At 34.7% G+C, this 16,832-nt stretch overlaps 2 protein-coding genes across 2 annotated transcripts; one reads left to right on the top strand and one right to left on the bottom strand.

Annotated features, from left to right (window-relative positions):
• Positions 1–77: 77 nt before the first annotated feature.
• On the top strand, positions 78–5,615 carry LOC125867765 (beta-arabinofuranosyltransferase RAY1). Its single transcript, XM_049548342.1, has 6 exons — positions 78–329; positions 631–974; positions 1,893–2,145; positions 2,231–3,004; positions 3,252–3,498; positions 3,932–5,615. The coding sequence occupies exons 1-6, from the start codon at positions 156–158 to the stop codon at positions 4,372–4,374; spliced, it is 2,235 nt and encodes a 744-aa protein (XP_049404299.1). The 5' UTR covers positions 78–155; the 3' UTR covers positions 4,375–5,615.
• A 1,069-nt stretch (positions 5,616–6,684) lies between these two features.
• LOC125867767 (inorganic phosphate transporter 2-1, chloroplastic) lies at positions 6,685–10,016 on the bottom strand. The gene is made up of 3 exons (XM_049548344.1): positions 9,069–10,016; positions 7,731–7,922; positions 6,685–7,633 (listed from the first exon to the last, which is right to left on the bottom strand). Exons 1-3 carry the CDS (start codon positions 9,795–9,797, stop codon positions 6,809–6,811), a joined length of 1,746 nt encoding a protein of 581 aa, XP_049404301.1. The 5' UTR covers positions 9,798–10,016; the 3' UTR covers positions 6,685–6,808.
• Between the last annotated feature and the right edge of the window lie 6,816 nt (positions 10,017–16,832).

Genomic DNA, 16,832 nt, shown 5'->3' with positions numbered 1-16,832 from the left:
TGGAAGTTGAAGTTCCACTTACGATTGATAGTTGCATCTGCACTCACTCACTCACCATTAAAATAATACTTAGTGAAGAAACGTTGACCCTTAAAACCCACGGCTGCCTAACGCATAATGCCTCACATGCTTTTAACTTCCCCTCCTCCACTTCCATGCTTTTCCCACGGCGTTGCTGCTGCTGCTGCTATTGTCAACTTTTTTTACTTATTATAGACTTTTATTCCGTTAAAGCTCCACAAAATCATGAAATCTCCAACCCCTTCTTTTCACAAACAACAATGAACTTCTTTCAATCATTTCTCTTCCCATATCTCCACAACAAGAAGGTACATTTTCAACAAAGCTTTCATCTTTATGCATTTACTACTATCAAGATTCATTTCTTTCTCAATCTTTATGCTTTTACTATGCTATTGTGTTGTTCATTGCCACTCAACTTCAACAAAGTTTTCAACTTTTATGTATTTAATTAATATGCTATTGTGTTCTATTCTTTATCCCCTTTCTGCATTTACTATGCTACTATGTTCAACAAAGCTTTTAACTTTATGCATTTAATATGACCTTGTGTTCTTTATGCTCAAATCAATGTTGATTTTTTTCTTCTCTCTTTGGTGGATTTAACAGGCAAAGCTACTTGGGTTGTGGTTGATTTGGGTATGGGGATTTATCTTGATTGGTGTCTCCTTTTATGCTACTCAACTTATGCCATTGCCATCTTATTTTAAAGGTCAGATAAAAAAGACCATGCTTTTCAATGGTGAATTGGTGGATGGTCCTAGTGTTACCTTATTTACAGCGCCAAGGCCTTTTGTGGGTACTGTTGGGGAAAGGCAAGCTCTTGCTATTCGATCTTGGCTTGGCTTGTCACCAGATATTAGTGTTGTTCTTTTCAGCCAAGACTCTTCCGTTTTCTCCTTTGCTGAATTATTAAGCCACAGGGTATCAGTTGAGCCAAACATCGATTTCACGTATGAATTTTACTTTGTTTTCTTAGTTAGTCTCTTTATTGCAAGTACTTTCGTGTTGTTTTCTGGGAAATAAAGTTGCAAACTATATTAACCATAATAGTTAAATCATCTTGATGGATATGTTTGTTGTTATAGTGAGGACGTTTAGGGACTTGACTCTTATAATGGATAAAGTTCAGTTACTTTAATAGGAGAAATGTTAGTTGTCTTTACTGATATTGTCCGTAAAGTTAAGTTACTTAAACGAGACAAAAATAGTTTTGTAATTTTACGATTACAATGGATAATTTTAAGCTCAGTAATCATACCTGAAAATTTAATTGTTTTCTTGTTGTTTAGCGAATTTGACACAGTCAATCCTGCATAAAAAGGGGCTTATCCTGTGCACAAAGTGCTTTTGGTTAGTAAGAGAAGAGTGGGTATTTACTGTTTTCAGTATTCCCTTTGCATTTCTGCAAAGAGGCTGGATATAATCTCTGGCACTATGCTGATACTGGAATTTTTTAATGCCAAAAAGTAGGACTTCTAAATTAAGTTTGGTTTTGAACTTGTTTTATATCCCCAACGGTCGTACATGTTTATAAATAACACAAACATTGAGCATACGCAGAGAAATAGGATATAGTCACAGTTGTTCGTTAAGTTACTTTATGACAAATGGTCCAAGTTGGTATTTCATCCCTTAGTATCAGGATTAAGCTTACACATTGTATGTAGATTGACAGATGTATTTTGCATCGAACAATAACTTAAGAGCTTAATAGCTGAATGAAAGAGTTTGAGAAGAGGATCAATTTGGTGATCACTTTGCTAAGAACCTGATTTATTGGGTTGTATGTAAACTTACATTATTTTTGTCAGATTTAGGTTTTAATTTGATCTGGAAATTTTGAGCTGTTACTATAATTTTTATTTTAGGTTCCTAGGCACACCATTTTTTCATTCCATGGTTGCAAGGTCAAAAGCATCTTCTTCAGATGTTTCTGTTGTGATTGATCCAAACACTGTACTCTTGCCAGACTTCATTAAAACTATCAGACATGCTCATAGACTTGATCATGATTGGCTCCTTTTTTCTTCATCAAAAAGTGTGCCCCACTTCCCATTTCACTTGGATGCAGATGGAAAACATTGGCTCCGAGATGATGGGAGCCGAGTGAAGACCCAAAAGGTATGGTTAAAAAGGGACCTTACAAATGATTTGAACAGGATCAGTCTTGAGGAAACTTCTTAATTTGAATATGCTGTTCCTGTAGTTGCAGGATTTCCTTTCACAAGAATGGAAATGGAACCTTTGTGAGGAAAAAATGCTAATAGCATGGAACAGTGGAGATCTTCCCTTGCATAAAGGAGTCCTTCCCCCTTTTCTATATGGGAAGGGGCTTCATAATCGCTGGCTTATAAATGAAGCTCTGCTATCTGATTTCAGATTTGTTTTTGATGCTAGTTGGGCCATTTCCAATCTGTACCTTAATGACCTTGGCCAGGATTTCGATCGCACCAGTGGCGATTTTCTTGGCCTGGCTACTGGAAAAAGGTTTTGGGAAGTCGCTGGCAACTCCAATTTGGCAATGCTTTATGGATCATTATATTTCCATGAACAGAACTTCTCTAACATATTTAGACTTTTTCAGTGTGGAGGATACTATCTCTTCATAAACTCCGCACAAATGGTTGTTTACCCTTTGAGGTATAAAGGATCATTGAGTTTAAGAAAAGAAGTTATGTTCAAGTCAACAAGAGAGAAGAATACTTTAGAATGCATTGATACTATCAGATCAACTGAGGGAACTAAGGACTGCTCTGTGAAGAACTACTTGAATGTGTCAATGCCAATTTCACTTTCCTTGTCTTTAGAAATATTACTCTCACTTCGTGCAGACAAAAATAAGACAGTTGTGCTAGCAGTTGTTGGGTATAGTTACAAGGACATGCTAATGAGTTGGGTCTGCAGGCTACACCATCTCCAGATATCTAACTTTTTGGTCTGTGCTCTTGACGATGATATATATGAGTTCTGTGTCTTGCAGGTAACCTATTTTGTTTATTAACTAATATTCTCCATGCTAAATGTGATTGATAGGTTGAACTGTTACTGCATCTCAGTAATAGCTCACTCATTTATCTTTCCGACTAATATGCCTGCCATTTATTATGACTACCTCTATTTCTTGGGAAAACTATATGTCTGACCCCATACACAGAATGTTAAGATGTCATCCCCCTCCCTTCTGTTTTACCAGTTACTAAAATACTAAGATGAACTTGTGTTTCTAGGGCCTACCCGTCTTCAAGTATGCCAATCTTGAAACCAAGATCAGCTTTGACAACTGTCATTTTGGCACTGAGTGCTTTCAGAAAGTAACCAAAGTCAAGTCCAGAATGGTTCTGCAGATACTGAAGCTTGGTTACAATGTATTAATGAGCGATGTTGATATTTATTGGTTCAAGAATCCACTCCCCTTGCTTAGCTCGTTTGGCGCTGCAGTTCTTGTGGCACAATCAGACGAATACAAGTTGACAGGTATTTATGTATTTCCCTTTGAAGGAAACTATATTTTCTTGTTGAATCCTGTGATTTGGAGTGCTAAAAGAGTACTCCCTTCTTTTCAATTTGGTTGTATGGTTTTGACTTTTGAAAGTAAAGAAACTTTTGAATCTTGTCCTCTTAAACTAAAGATATGTAAATGTACCAAAATGCCCTTTACTCTTGTGGTCTTAAACATGCCATGTAGAAAGTTGAAATAAAATAGTTGCCAAAAAGGAAGGAGACATTGTTTTTGAAACGGACTAAAAGGAAAGTCAGACATTTCAGGGAGTAGTTAATTAGTGGGATTCATCTTCAGGAGGAAGATATCTACTTATCTCATGCTTGTGTGGTTGAAGATAAACTGTTACCACCACTTGATTTAAGCTAAATGTCTCTTTATTTGCACATATGTATGGCTCAACTACAGGACCTATAAACTTACCTCGACGTCTGAATTCTGGGTTCTATTATGCTCATTCGGATGCTATGACTATTGCTGCACTTGAGAAGGTTGTGGAGCATGCAGCAAACTCAAATCTCTCTGAGCAACCAAGCTTCTATGATACGTTGTGCGGGGAAGGTGGATATAATCGCATAGATGACAGCAGATGCTTAGAACGTCAAACAAACCTGACCGTTCAATTCCTGGACAGAGACCTCTTTCCAAATGGTGCATATAAAGATCTTTGGCAGGAAAGAAATGTGAAGGAAGCCTGCTTGATAAAAGGTTGTTTTATCATTCATAACAACTGGATTAGTGGGAGAAGGAAAAAGCTAGAACGTCAAGTGCCATCAGGGCTCTGGGAGTACGATATGAGCACAAGGATGTGTTTGCAGACGTGGCACAAAACAAAATTTGTATATTTTTGAAACAACAAAAACTTGGATGCTTTATCATGATAGACTTTGGTTTTACCGGTTGAGGAGAATACAAAGAGCTTTTATTGTTGGGGGATATAATTTTCTATTTGGCCTTTGGAGTTATCACTTAATTCATTTGAGATAATGTTAAAGTTCATAATGGCTGGCCTAGAGAAACAAAATATGTTATTATGCTGGAGACCTTGTTTATATAGAGATATCTGACAGCAACTACACTCCTAGTTTTCTGTTTCTGATCCATGATGCTGGTAATTGTTGTAGCGGCCTTCTAATTGCTGGAAATGCTGAAGCTTTGTGGTAACAAGTCAGGAAGAGGCCAGAATACTGACAGAGAATCTGAAAAAAGGAAAAAGTTGAAGGAAACTGATTCTTTTAGCCTGAGTTTGCAACTTAAGGATATCACAGTGCGGATAGTTCATCCTGGTGGGAAGGTAGATATGTACGACTGTGCCATTTCTGCAGCTCAGTTATTAAAGAACTATCCAGGAAGGCATGTAGCTCTGCCGGACTTCTTCAATCGTCCCCATGAATCTCTTCTCACTGCAGATGATATTCTATTGCCAGGGCAAAAATACTTAGTAATCCCATCTAGTAGTGTAGAGAAACTGAAGCACAGACACACTCATAAAGCAAAACATCCCACTGAAATCGAGGAGCCTAAGTTTGACGGGGAAGAAGTTGTGAATGTAAACGAAGATTGTTCAGAGGACTCTATAAGTCTCGCAAAGCACTTTTATGCCTCCAAAGAGAGATGGTCTGGTTGGTTATGGAAGAAAATGCAGCAGGAGAAGAAGTCATTTATACCTCCTATCCTGACTCTGAAATCATGGAGGGATTCGAGATGGGAACCTAATCTAGAGTCAATAGAGGAGATTTCTCCATGAGTATCCCTTTCACCTGATTGTCAACCCGTTTTAACTAGTACCAAATACATCTGGTATGTCAATTTTCTTATGCTGTTTTAACTGCAATGGTCTATCTTTTGCTAAGGAGAGATCATGGTCTTTTTGTATCAGTTTTGCAAGATTTGTGTTCTATTTTCTTTCTTATCTCTCAATTCTTATGAGTCATTATTTGTATTGGTTGCAAATGTTCCCTGCTGGAAAACAGCTGGACAGACAAGGAAGGAGAAACCTCTGTACCATGTAATATTCTGCTATTGTATACCACATAAACATTCACAGCTCTGAATATCCAAGAAATAAAAGGATCTTTATTTTTTATAATTATGGCACAATATTTCCTGTTTACATTATGCATGCACAGTGTGATCAAATTGGACAACATTAGATTTTAACCATTTTGTCGAAGTTAGACTGATCCCTTTGCTTGGATAAAGAACAAAGATCCACTTTCAGACATTTGTTTGCCTCCTCATTTTCTTGTGTTCCCTGGACTGCCTCCCTTTATCATTCACCTCAGACTGTATTTTTCGTTACTCATATGAAATGGCTCTACTACCTGTGCTTTCAGTCTACAAGATCTTAATTTTTAGTCTCTTGTTAAGTGGTAACTGGAGTGCTGACCTACTGGTCCCAAGTATGTGAATAATGGTTTCAAACTTTAATGTCTAAGATCAGCTACCTGACATGGAAGTAAAATTAGAGGCGAATCCAATATTTAAGTTTTAATTGGTTCAACATCTAAGGTTGTTAGCATTGAACCCATTATATGTTTAAAGTTGTGAGTTCATATCTACTATTTGTTGCAAATTTTTGTGAATTTCTACATATAAATTTATGCTCTGGTTTTGAAAGTACTAGGTTCAGATGAATCCGGTGTCGGTGTATGCTACATCCACCTCTGAGTAAAATACAAAGAAACAATCACATTTGCTTAAATCCAACAGAAAATTTAGAAGCTCATATAGGATCTTTTGGTTCCTTAACCACCTGTTTGTATTACAGTGACCATAGATTTACTTGGGATGCTGTCAATATTAGTATCCTTGGTTTAGTACTCAGGCGTATAGTAAGTGAATTCATGCGCTTTAACTTCTTTTATATTCATTAGCTGTAGAGATAATATCTTTTGAGGCTTAGAAACTTTATGATATCTGTATATTTGGTGCTACGCCCATGTGCAAATTTTGATGGTTGCTGATACAGCTTGATCGAAACTTTTAGTGTGGTCTCAGAGTTTGTGGCAGTTGTTCTATGTTGTAGAAATCCACAGCTTGAGCCAAAACCAACTGATGCAATATTTTAAGAAGCAAAATTCATAGGAAAGCAAATTGCTAAACGGACAACAAAACAAATTTCTTGTTCTTCATCCACACGAATGGACTATCACTCTCTCGCTCATGGATCAATGAGGTTCAAAAATTGCAGTTCTCAAATCACGACAGGAAGTCCATCTATGTGATTTCCTAATTAATCACATACACCGAGAAGTTTTTGCTGCATTGTCTGTTAATTTACACTCAGAGTAAGTATGCCAAGAGCTTAGTGAATATCCATGTGTAAATAACAGCAAAGGTAGCACCAACCGGAATTGTCACTGCCCAGGAAGTTGCAATCTCTCTCACTGTCTCTGCTCTTACACTGTTAAATCCTCGAGCGAAACCAACACCCATGACTGCTCCCACCAAGGTATGTGTGCCTGAGATTGGTAAGCCCAGCTTGGATGCGCACAAAACCACAGATGCGGCTGCAAACTCAGCTGCAAATCCCCTGGTGGGTGTTAATTCTGTTATCTTCTTTCCAATAGTTGCAATCACTCTGTATCCCCACATTGTTAGCCCTGCCACAATTCCAAAGCCTCCCCATGCTAGAACATCATTTGGAATAACAATATCGGCTGCACTGAGCCCACCCTGAAGAATGGATAATGCTGCAGCCAATGGCCCTATTGCATTGGAGACATCATTTCCACCATGAGCAAATGACATGAAGCAGGCTGATAAGACTTGCATGTAGCCAAAAACACCATAAACTATTTTCAGTTGTGTTCCTTTAGGACCTGCAATATCTGAAAGAAATCCAATGTTTTTAGTGTCAGTAGTTTCTGGTTCTGGTTCTGGTTCTTTTGAACTGGCCTTGGCCAGGAGGTGGCCAAGTTGGCCCCAGATGATCCTGTCAACTGCAAATGCACTAATGGCGCCACAGGTTATAGCCTGGCCAAGAGCTAGATTCAAAGTCTTGCTCAGAGGAAGAGCTACGAAGGAGATTCCAGTGACACCAAGAAAGACAGAAATTGGTGCAGCTGTTGCAGCCGCTTTTCCTGGGTTCCGAGCACTGTACACAAACTAAAAATAGTAAAAAACACCAGGATTAGGAATGGTGAGTTGGATTAAGAATTGTGACTAGAGCCCAAGACAGAGTATGCACATCAGAAGAACATACCCTCCGTATGCATTTGTACACGAGAAAGGACACCACTGCTCCCAGTAAAGGTGAGATCACCCAAGAGGATATTACCCTTGCCAGTGAACTCCAAAAGACTGCACCAGTTCCCCCATAAACAAGACCAAAACCAACCATGGATCCTACAATACAATGTGTTGTGGATACTGGCAAACCATAATATGATGCAACCTGAGCAAGAAAACAAGGAGCTAACCAGAAACTTCATACGAGAGTACTTGACGAATTGCTAAATGGACAACAGTGTTTCATCTGTGAAATGCATGATCAGATAGATGCAGAGTGATATAGTGGAGATTCATCTGAATGAAACATGAAGGGAAGGCAGAGGTTGACAATTTTTAGCAATTAGAGTTTGAAAAGTTATTCTGTCGGGCAATTTAATGTTAGGGTAGTCTGTGTTTCCCATGCAATTTGAACTGAAGTTACATTTGTGTCATGTGAAAACAACCAAGAAGTTTACATGTGAAAATGTTGAGGTTTACTATTTGTCAGCTCAGGCTAATGATCAACATTGATAGTCAAAACACAAGACTTTCTTAATTAATTACTTATGCCATTCCCATAAGAACATAAAATAAAGTTATGTCAAGCACATTTATTAAGTCTATCCATAGTTGATTTGGATGGATAATCTATGCACCATCAGTCCAAGGGAGCAATTTCCTTGACAATGTTTCTTAGTGTTACAATTTAGGCCTAAGTTGTTCTTAGTTTTATCTAGTGACAAGAAACTCAAGACGACTTAGGGGGGGTTTGAACAAGGGATAATAATCCCACAATAAAATGCAGGACTATTTTATGGGATAGTTACCAATGTAATCATTCGGCCATCTGGTTAACCAAATTTTGGCCGAAGTATACACTACATAATTTTCTGTTATATTATCCAATATATATGGTGGGATAACTAATTCCACGGATATCCCAATCTATGGGATAATTTTGTCTACCCCAATGCCCCAACCAAACAACCCCTTAAAGGTCAGGCATTTCAGTGGGTTTCCCATTCATGTCACTGATTCATTAGTTTTTAATTACAGTAGTGTTCAGTTGCCTCCCACTAGCACAGGTTTCGGGTAATTTCGTTCATCAAAACTTAGGCAAATAGAAAAACAAATCATTTACTGGTTGATCTCCAGGGACTTTCTGACTTCATTACCCCTAAGCCACACTTATGTTAATTAGTACTTGTTTAAGTTCTAAATACTTGTGGTATATGAAATATCTACACAATTATGTTACTTGTAAAAGGTACTTGCAAGTAACTCTATTTAAAAACATATTCATCAGTAATCTATACTAAAGGGAATGCACCTGCAACCACGTCCCTGCAGCAGCCAAAGAAGAAAGCAGGCCAGCAAATAGTAAAGTATCTTTTCCTTGGAAAACATTAGTCACAAGAATACCCTTCTGCATTGTATTAGTAACATGTGTTCCCATTAACAGTGCCCCTGAAAATTCAAGAACCCCAGCCATGACAACGGCTTGTCGGAGACTCAATGCCCCTGAACCAACAGAAGTTCCCATGGCATTTGCCACATCATTAGCTCCAATATTCCAAGCCATGTAAAAACCAAACAAGATTGTTACATAAGACAAAATCTTGTACTTCAATCCCAATCCTTGACCCAAAGACTTCATGAAAAATGGCAAAATCAGTGCAGCTAATGCAATGCATATTGCTATAGCAGAAGCTGTACTTGAAGATATATTAAAAGCTTGTGCCATTCCAGGTAACTCATGTTCATTCTCAGAGGAAATAGCTTTTTCTTGGTGGGATTTGACTTCAAAGTTCTCACCTTTTTCATCATCTGATTCAGCAAAAGATGATAAAGCAGCAAAAGGGTGTGTAAAGCTGGATTTTTTCAGTCTCAAAAATGAAAAAGACCATGTCTGAGGCTTGAGTACAAGGAAATCCTTCTTGGGAAACTGAGTTTCATTGGTAAACACACAAAGACTCTGTCTTGGAAAGAAAAGATTAGAATTGTTAGCTACAAATTTAGTAGAGTTTCTAATAGAAGATAAAGAGTAGGAAGAAGTCATGACTCAAATTCTTTTTATTTTTTTGTTGATAAAACAGTAAAGTAGAATAAAAAGGAGTTATTGAGGCAGATTCTTTGCCATGGGAGGAAGATGAAGAGGAAGAATTTTGTGACAGAACAATTTGCTTAGTGTGTTTTTGTTCCCAAAGGGGACAAAAGCTAAGGGTGAGAATGGATTGGGATGCTAGATTTGGTTCTATTTGTAATGAGTGGTGGTCATAGCTTCTCTAAATTGGAATTTCATCAACATGACCACTAGTTTTTCAACTCTAAATGTGACACATTTTTATTTCGAATCTTGTTTGATAGGGTGTTCTACTGATGGTAGGCTATAAATATGAATTTTTACCTTTCAAAAAAATATATATTATTTACTATATTTTAATTAAATTTGAATTAATATATGATGAGTTTATATTCATTAAGCATATTATTCTGTCATTGTGTAGGATGTGTTTTCAAGATAGTGAATGAGTTTGAAACTAAAATAAATGATTTGAGACTTCTAAGACCATCTCCAACCCCACTCTATTTTACTATCCATTCTTTATATTTGGAGAGTAAAATCGAGAATTGGGTCTTCAACCACTCTCTAAAAAGCTCTCTATTCTCTAGGGGTGTGCAAAAACCGAACCGACCGATAAACCGAACCGAAAAAAGTGTTATTGGTTTATTGTTATTGGGTTATTGGAATAACGGTTATTTAATGGTTTTACAAAAAAAAATTATTGGGTTATCGGTTCGTTATTGGCTTTTAATATTGGGTTAACCGATAACCCATTAAGAATATAATAATTTACTATTTTAATTTAGTTATACATATATATAATATATTAAAAAATATTAATATAATTAGTAGTATNAGATTTAACAATATTCGAATAAAAAAGTGTATGATCTAGAGAATTGTTGTGTTTGTTGATTTCTTTTTTCAATTTTTCGTAGTTGTTCTTTAAAATTTAGAATAAAATATAATTTTATACTAAATAAAGACTTTTAAAATAATAATAATTTTATATTACATGAAAATTATATAGGGTGATTACTTTGAAAAAAGAAAGAATGGATTTATATTATGAAATAAGAAAATGAAATTGAAATAGAAATAATAATATAATATTGAGGAGAGAGAAGAATATTCTTTTTTAGAGAGTAAAAAAATAGAGAATTGAATTGGAGTTGGTTGTTTGAAAAAATAGAGAACTCCATATTTGGAGAATAAAATAGAGTGTAGGGTTGGAGATGCCCTAAGTCTGACAAATATATCTTAAAATGTAGAAAGTTTAAACAAAAAAAATTGTCTTTATTATTGGTCAAGTCGATTGTCGAGAGAGACGTAAATAAAAGAAGTTGTTATGATCTTCGAGATCATTGAAGAAGGTTGTACAAATTAAATCATATAAAAATAATTAAATATTGGAATACTCAAAAATAGTAAAATGTGTGCTACACAGTGGGGGATCCAGGATTTTAACTCGGGAGATTCGAAAATAAAAATATAAATGTGTGAACTAGAGGGGAAAGTAGTTGTTCACCCAACAAGAATCAAACCTGCAAATTGGGATAGCATTCACAACCCAAGTTGCACAATCCAGTACCACTAAACTATCTCTGTTCTTTGATTGAGACAGTTCAAAATTAGTATATACAAAATTATTGAAAATCTACATTATTCTGCTACATGAATTAAGGTGAAAGAAGTGGTAACACTAATTTAGCAGATTAAGCTTTTATTATATTAAAATAACTTATTTTCTTATACCTTAAACATGTCCTAATTTGGGATCCCATATTTAGTACAAAGACAATTTTCGGAGAAACACTTTTTTAAACATTTAAAAGGATATTTTCTTTTTATTATCATTGTCTTGACTAAAAGAAGATTTTCTCCTTGTTCTTTCATCACATACACAAATTTCGTTACTTGCAGTTTGACATCCTTGATATTTTCCTAACACCACACGTGATGGTGAACCTATAAAAACAAAATAAATGTTAAGATCAATAATTCAAGTTAATTCATTTATAATACATAGAAATTAAAAGTGTGAATATTCTTCATGTAACACATCGGTCTTAGAAAGAGCTAATTTTAGAAAGACCTAAATTGGAAAGAACTAATTTGAGATTTGTGCAAGTTAGACTTCAATTGTGGGTTTTGGGTCAACTTCAAACGACCATAACTTTCAGCACATGATGAGTTCGGTGGCCCATAAGATATCAAATGAAAGATCTTTGAGTCCTCTTTTCAAAGCCACCGAGTTTGCTAAATTCCGAGTTCGGATGAGGGAGATATGTCCGTTTGAGTTCAGCCTGTCTAGTTAAGGAAATTCATCTGAATTAAGGAGGGGTATTTTAATCTTTTCCTTACCCCACTAAGTCCACACGTTTTTTCACCCAAATTAGGGGTCAACGCTGATTAAAATCAGTTTACGCTAAAGTCTAAAACGTTTGGAAAGTTAGGGCAAAGTTCAAAAAGGAGAAAAGGGAGAAAAACTTCAAGCGTTCAAGATATCCTTGCAAGCTTTGAGGAATTTCGCCAAGAATTTGATTCTTTCGAGGTATGTAAGGCTATCATAGTGATGGACTGAGTTCGTCGTCACACCCTACATCTACTTTCTATCAATAAAGAGTAATCTAGGGTTACATCCTTAGTTTTGATAATTCTTGAGATGGATTTGTTGTTGAATTCCGAATTGTTATTCCTAATTATCGAGTTGCTATATATTATGTATTGAGATTCTTGAGTTGATTATTCATGCCTATTTTCAGCATGAACCCTATTATTTGAAGTATTCACTGAGTTATTGATGAGAATCTTTTTAACCGAATAATTATCTTAAATTGATTTTCTCATAAAGTAAAAAAGAGTTTTTGAGGAAAGTTTAAAGAGGCTTTTTGAGTAAAGCTTATGGGAATTATTGACTCCCAAATTTATCATTTTTACAGTAAGAAAAGAGAAACTTTGATTTGTAAACGAGTAATGAGTTCAGAGTTAATTCAGAGCAGTTGCCTCTTTTAAGAGGTTAGTTGAGCAATTATCTCAAACCAGAGAAAGATAAATGTTTTTATACATTGAGCAAAAGTAAATATTATTGGGAGTAGTATTGAGCACCAATATGAGGAAAAGTTCAGACAACTCACAGTCCCATATAAACCATGTCTTGCCAACATGGGTGCATGATCATACTTTTTAGATGAATCCTTAGAGCCTTCGGGCATAGCTTAGTGGATCCACTTAGTTGAGGTGTTCTATATCCCGACACGATATAGGACAGTTTTGGCAGTGTGGACAAGACGTTGTATCATCACTTAACTCATAGTGATGGTTGTCGATTAGAAAATCTCCCAATAGAGTTAAAGTGTATTTTTATATATCACTTATTATGTTAAAGTTCAGAGAATGAGAAAGTATTTGTGTAAAGTTTTGATGGTTTCACTTCCTTATTTCTTTACATTCAGTCGAGTATATATCTACATCTATTACAACTTTTTCATTTAGTTGTTTGCTATTCAACTATTTACATACTCGTACATTCAATGTACAATGTCATTCAACCTGCATCTTTTATGATGTAGATATAGGTGTTCAAGATCATCAACAAGCGTTTCGTTGAGATCACTTTGCACTTCAGACAACTTCGGTGAGCCTCCTAGCTTTCCGGAGGATTTCACAATTTACTTTCATGTTGTTGAGTTGTCGTGGGTCTTGTCCCGACTTGTATCCTAGTATAAGAGGCTTCATAGATAGTTAGAGTTGATGAGCCTCTCAGTATTTTCCTTTTGTTTGAGACGTTTTGAGATTGTTTTGCAAAGTATTATTATTATTATTGCACTTAAATATTTTCAGACAATTGAGTTAAGTATTTACTTGAGTTTGAAAGTTATAAATTCTATTTTTAAAGCTTCCTTGTGCTTGAGTAGGTCTTCCGCTAAACAGTCATCCAGGTCAAGGATTCGCTTGGGGATCAGAAATAGTTCTCGAGTGCCGGCCACATACAAGGCTACGCTCGGGGCGTGATACTTCAAGCTACGACTATTATATTTATTAAAAAATACAACTAATTTATATTGACATCTTGTGATCTTAAATGTGTGAATGTTCTTCAAGCTACTACTATTATTTTTATAAAAAAGTTCTATCAATTTAAATAAATATTATTTGGTCTAAGTCGAGCTTGTAAACTTCAAATAAATAGCAAATAAAGAAATATACATTCCCTCTATTCCACTTTGTACGTCATACTTTAGCTCAACATGAAATTTTAAAAGTAATGATACATTTTAATTTAATGATTTGAAATATATCATAATATTTGTGTGATTATATCAGCTTTGACTTTGAAATTTATCTTGATTGATACATAATCAATCAAAAGATCCAAATTAACCCTAAACTATCAAATTAGTTGTATGTATCCTTTATAATATTGTGATGCATGTCCTAGAGAAATCAAATAGAATTAAATATACACTCAAATGTTTAATAAATATCCAACCTGCTTACACAAGTTCCGTTAAATCAATTGAGTTAGATCCGCTCTTCTATGATAAAATAAATTATTCGTCGGGGAAAAATATTATAGACAAAAGATAACGATATGGACCTACATGTAAACATATGAAAAATGTAAAGATAAATCATAAATATTGACCTTTTTCATATACATATGTGCATATACGCTTGCATGTATCCATATGTATATATGTATAAAGAAGAAAATTTACTGATATACCTTATAATAAGTGAGAAGTAAAAATGAGAGAGAAAACGAGGAGAGGGAAAAGAAAAGAAACTTAACCTAGCAAAACGAACACACAAATAAAAGCTAACACATTGATTGATTCCTTGTTCTTCATTTTCTATACAATTACTATTTGTCAAATTTCAATTATAATCCTTTTATTTGGTATATGAGATCACAGTAATTTGTACAACAGCTCATTAATTGAATGCATCGATAATTTGTTAAATCTAGAAGATATAATGTTGTATTAAACGTAATAATCAACTTATTTAAAAGTTGGAAAAGAAAATTAAATAACATTTACTCTTATTATTTAAGACTTAAATAGAAATTACATTTATCAAGTCTATATCACATATTACTATTTAAATACTCTATTTGAATTAAAAATAGAGTATTTAAATACTCTGTTTGATATTTATTTTTTTGAAGTTATGTATTTTTTTGAATTAAAAATAGTTGAGAGTGTTTTGTATTTTGGAAATGAAAAATAAGTATAAACATATAGCATAAAAATATAGGTATCAATTTTGTAATAAAAAATTATATTTTCAAATGGAAGAGGGAAACATCCGCTATTTACTTACATTTTCTCTTTTCAAAGGGTGGAGGTTCTAAACCCCCGCTATTTACTTTTATTTTCTGTCAACTACAAAAACCCCTGTATTTCATACAATTTGTGGAGGATGTAGCTAACTTCCGCTATTAAACCCTCACAATTTAGACATTTTTTTAAGTGATTCTTTTAGCATATTAAGATTGATAACATAAACTTAAAAGTGCAGCGCGGTAATGCCACCACAGTGACCAAATCTATTAGTAGGTGAAAAAAACTAATGTCGTGTGAGTGTGCACAAGTATGTTACATTATATATATCATTTATAATACATAAATGTGACCTTTAAATTTGGCTTTAATAGATAATTATGCCCTCCAATTTCGAGTGTGCACAAATAGCCACTTAAACTTGTATAAAATTGGACAAGAAGACACGCATATCCTACATGGCATAATACATGTAGTACGCCACGTAGGACGAAAAATTGTCATGTAGGGTGCCATGTAAGACATGTTGTCTTCTTGTTTAATTTTATACAAGTTTCAATGTCTACTTGTGCACACTCAAAGTTAAATGTCATAGTTATCAACTCAAGTTAAATGACATAGTTATAAACTGACGTCAAGTTAAGAATCATGTTCATGTTCATGTATTATGCCTAAGTAGATGCTAGGATTCTTGCATTCGATTATTATGATGGCATTAGTCATATATATGCATAATGCATTATACTTGACCGTTATATATAATGTAACATAAATTAAATTTTCTTTTCAGTAATTTTCTTAACGAATATAATTACTAGAATGGGACATACTAGAATATCTTATATATGAAATATTCTAATATTACAATTTTAATTAAGGGAAAAAGGACAAATATACCCTCGAACTATCGTAAATGGTATGTAAATACCCTCCGTCATACTTTTGGGATATTGGTGCCCCTGTAGTTCAAAAACTAGAGCATATATACCCTTTACACTAACAGACATATACGTGTCATAATCTTATCCACCGATCCGATATTTTATCAACGGATAAGATTGTGCCACGTGTCCCTATTTAGTCTTCCGTTAGAGTGAAGGGCATATATGCTCTAGTTTTTGGATGGCGGGGGCACCAATGTCCCAAAAGTATGACGGAGGGTATTTGTATACCATTTACGATAGTTCGGGGGTATATTTATCCTTTTTCCCTTTGATTAAAAGTAAATTCAAACTACTCAAAATATATAAAGTTACTTTAGATATTCTATTTTGTAATAATAATTTGAAATTAGTAGGAGACGGAAATTTTAAAGAATATTACATTAATCTTGATTATTATTAAAATATTACATAAGTTCTTGTGAAGAATAGATATGAGTGAAAAATGGCTCTAATAATCACCATTGTTGACAAATTAAGATGAACACATATATGAATTTTATGTATAAATTCAAACATTTTATAATATTTTGATTTAAGTTACTAATTTTGTTGAAGTCGTAATAAAGACTTACTTACATATTTCATNCCCTTTACACTAACGGACATACACGTGTCATAATCTTATCCACCGATTCGATATTTATCAACGGATAAGATTGCGCCACATGTCCCTATTTAGTCTTCCGTTAGAGTGAAGGGCATATATGCTCTAGTTTTTTGACGGCAGGGGCACCAATGTCCCAAAAGTATGACGGAGGGTATTTGCATACCATTTACGATAATTCGATGGTATATTT

This window comes from Solanum stenotomum, chromosome 6 (assembly GCF_019186545.1).
Source record: "Solanum stenotomum isolate F172 chromosome 6, ASM1918654v1, whole genome shotgun sequence".
NCBI classification, from domain to species: domain Eukaryota; kingdom Viridiplantae; phylum Streptophyta; class Magnoliopsida; order Solanales; family Solanaceae; genus Solanum; species Solanum stenotomum.
This window is presented reverse-complemented; position numbering and strand designations above follow the sequence as displayed.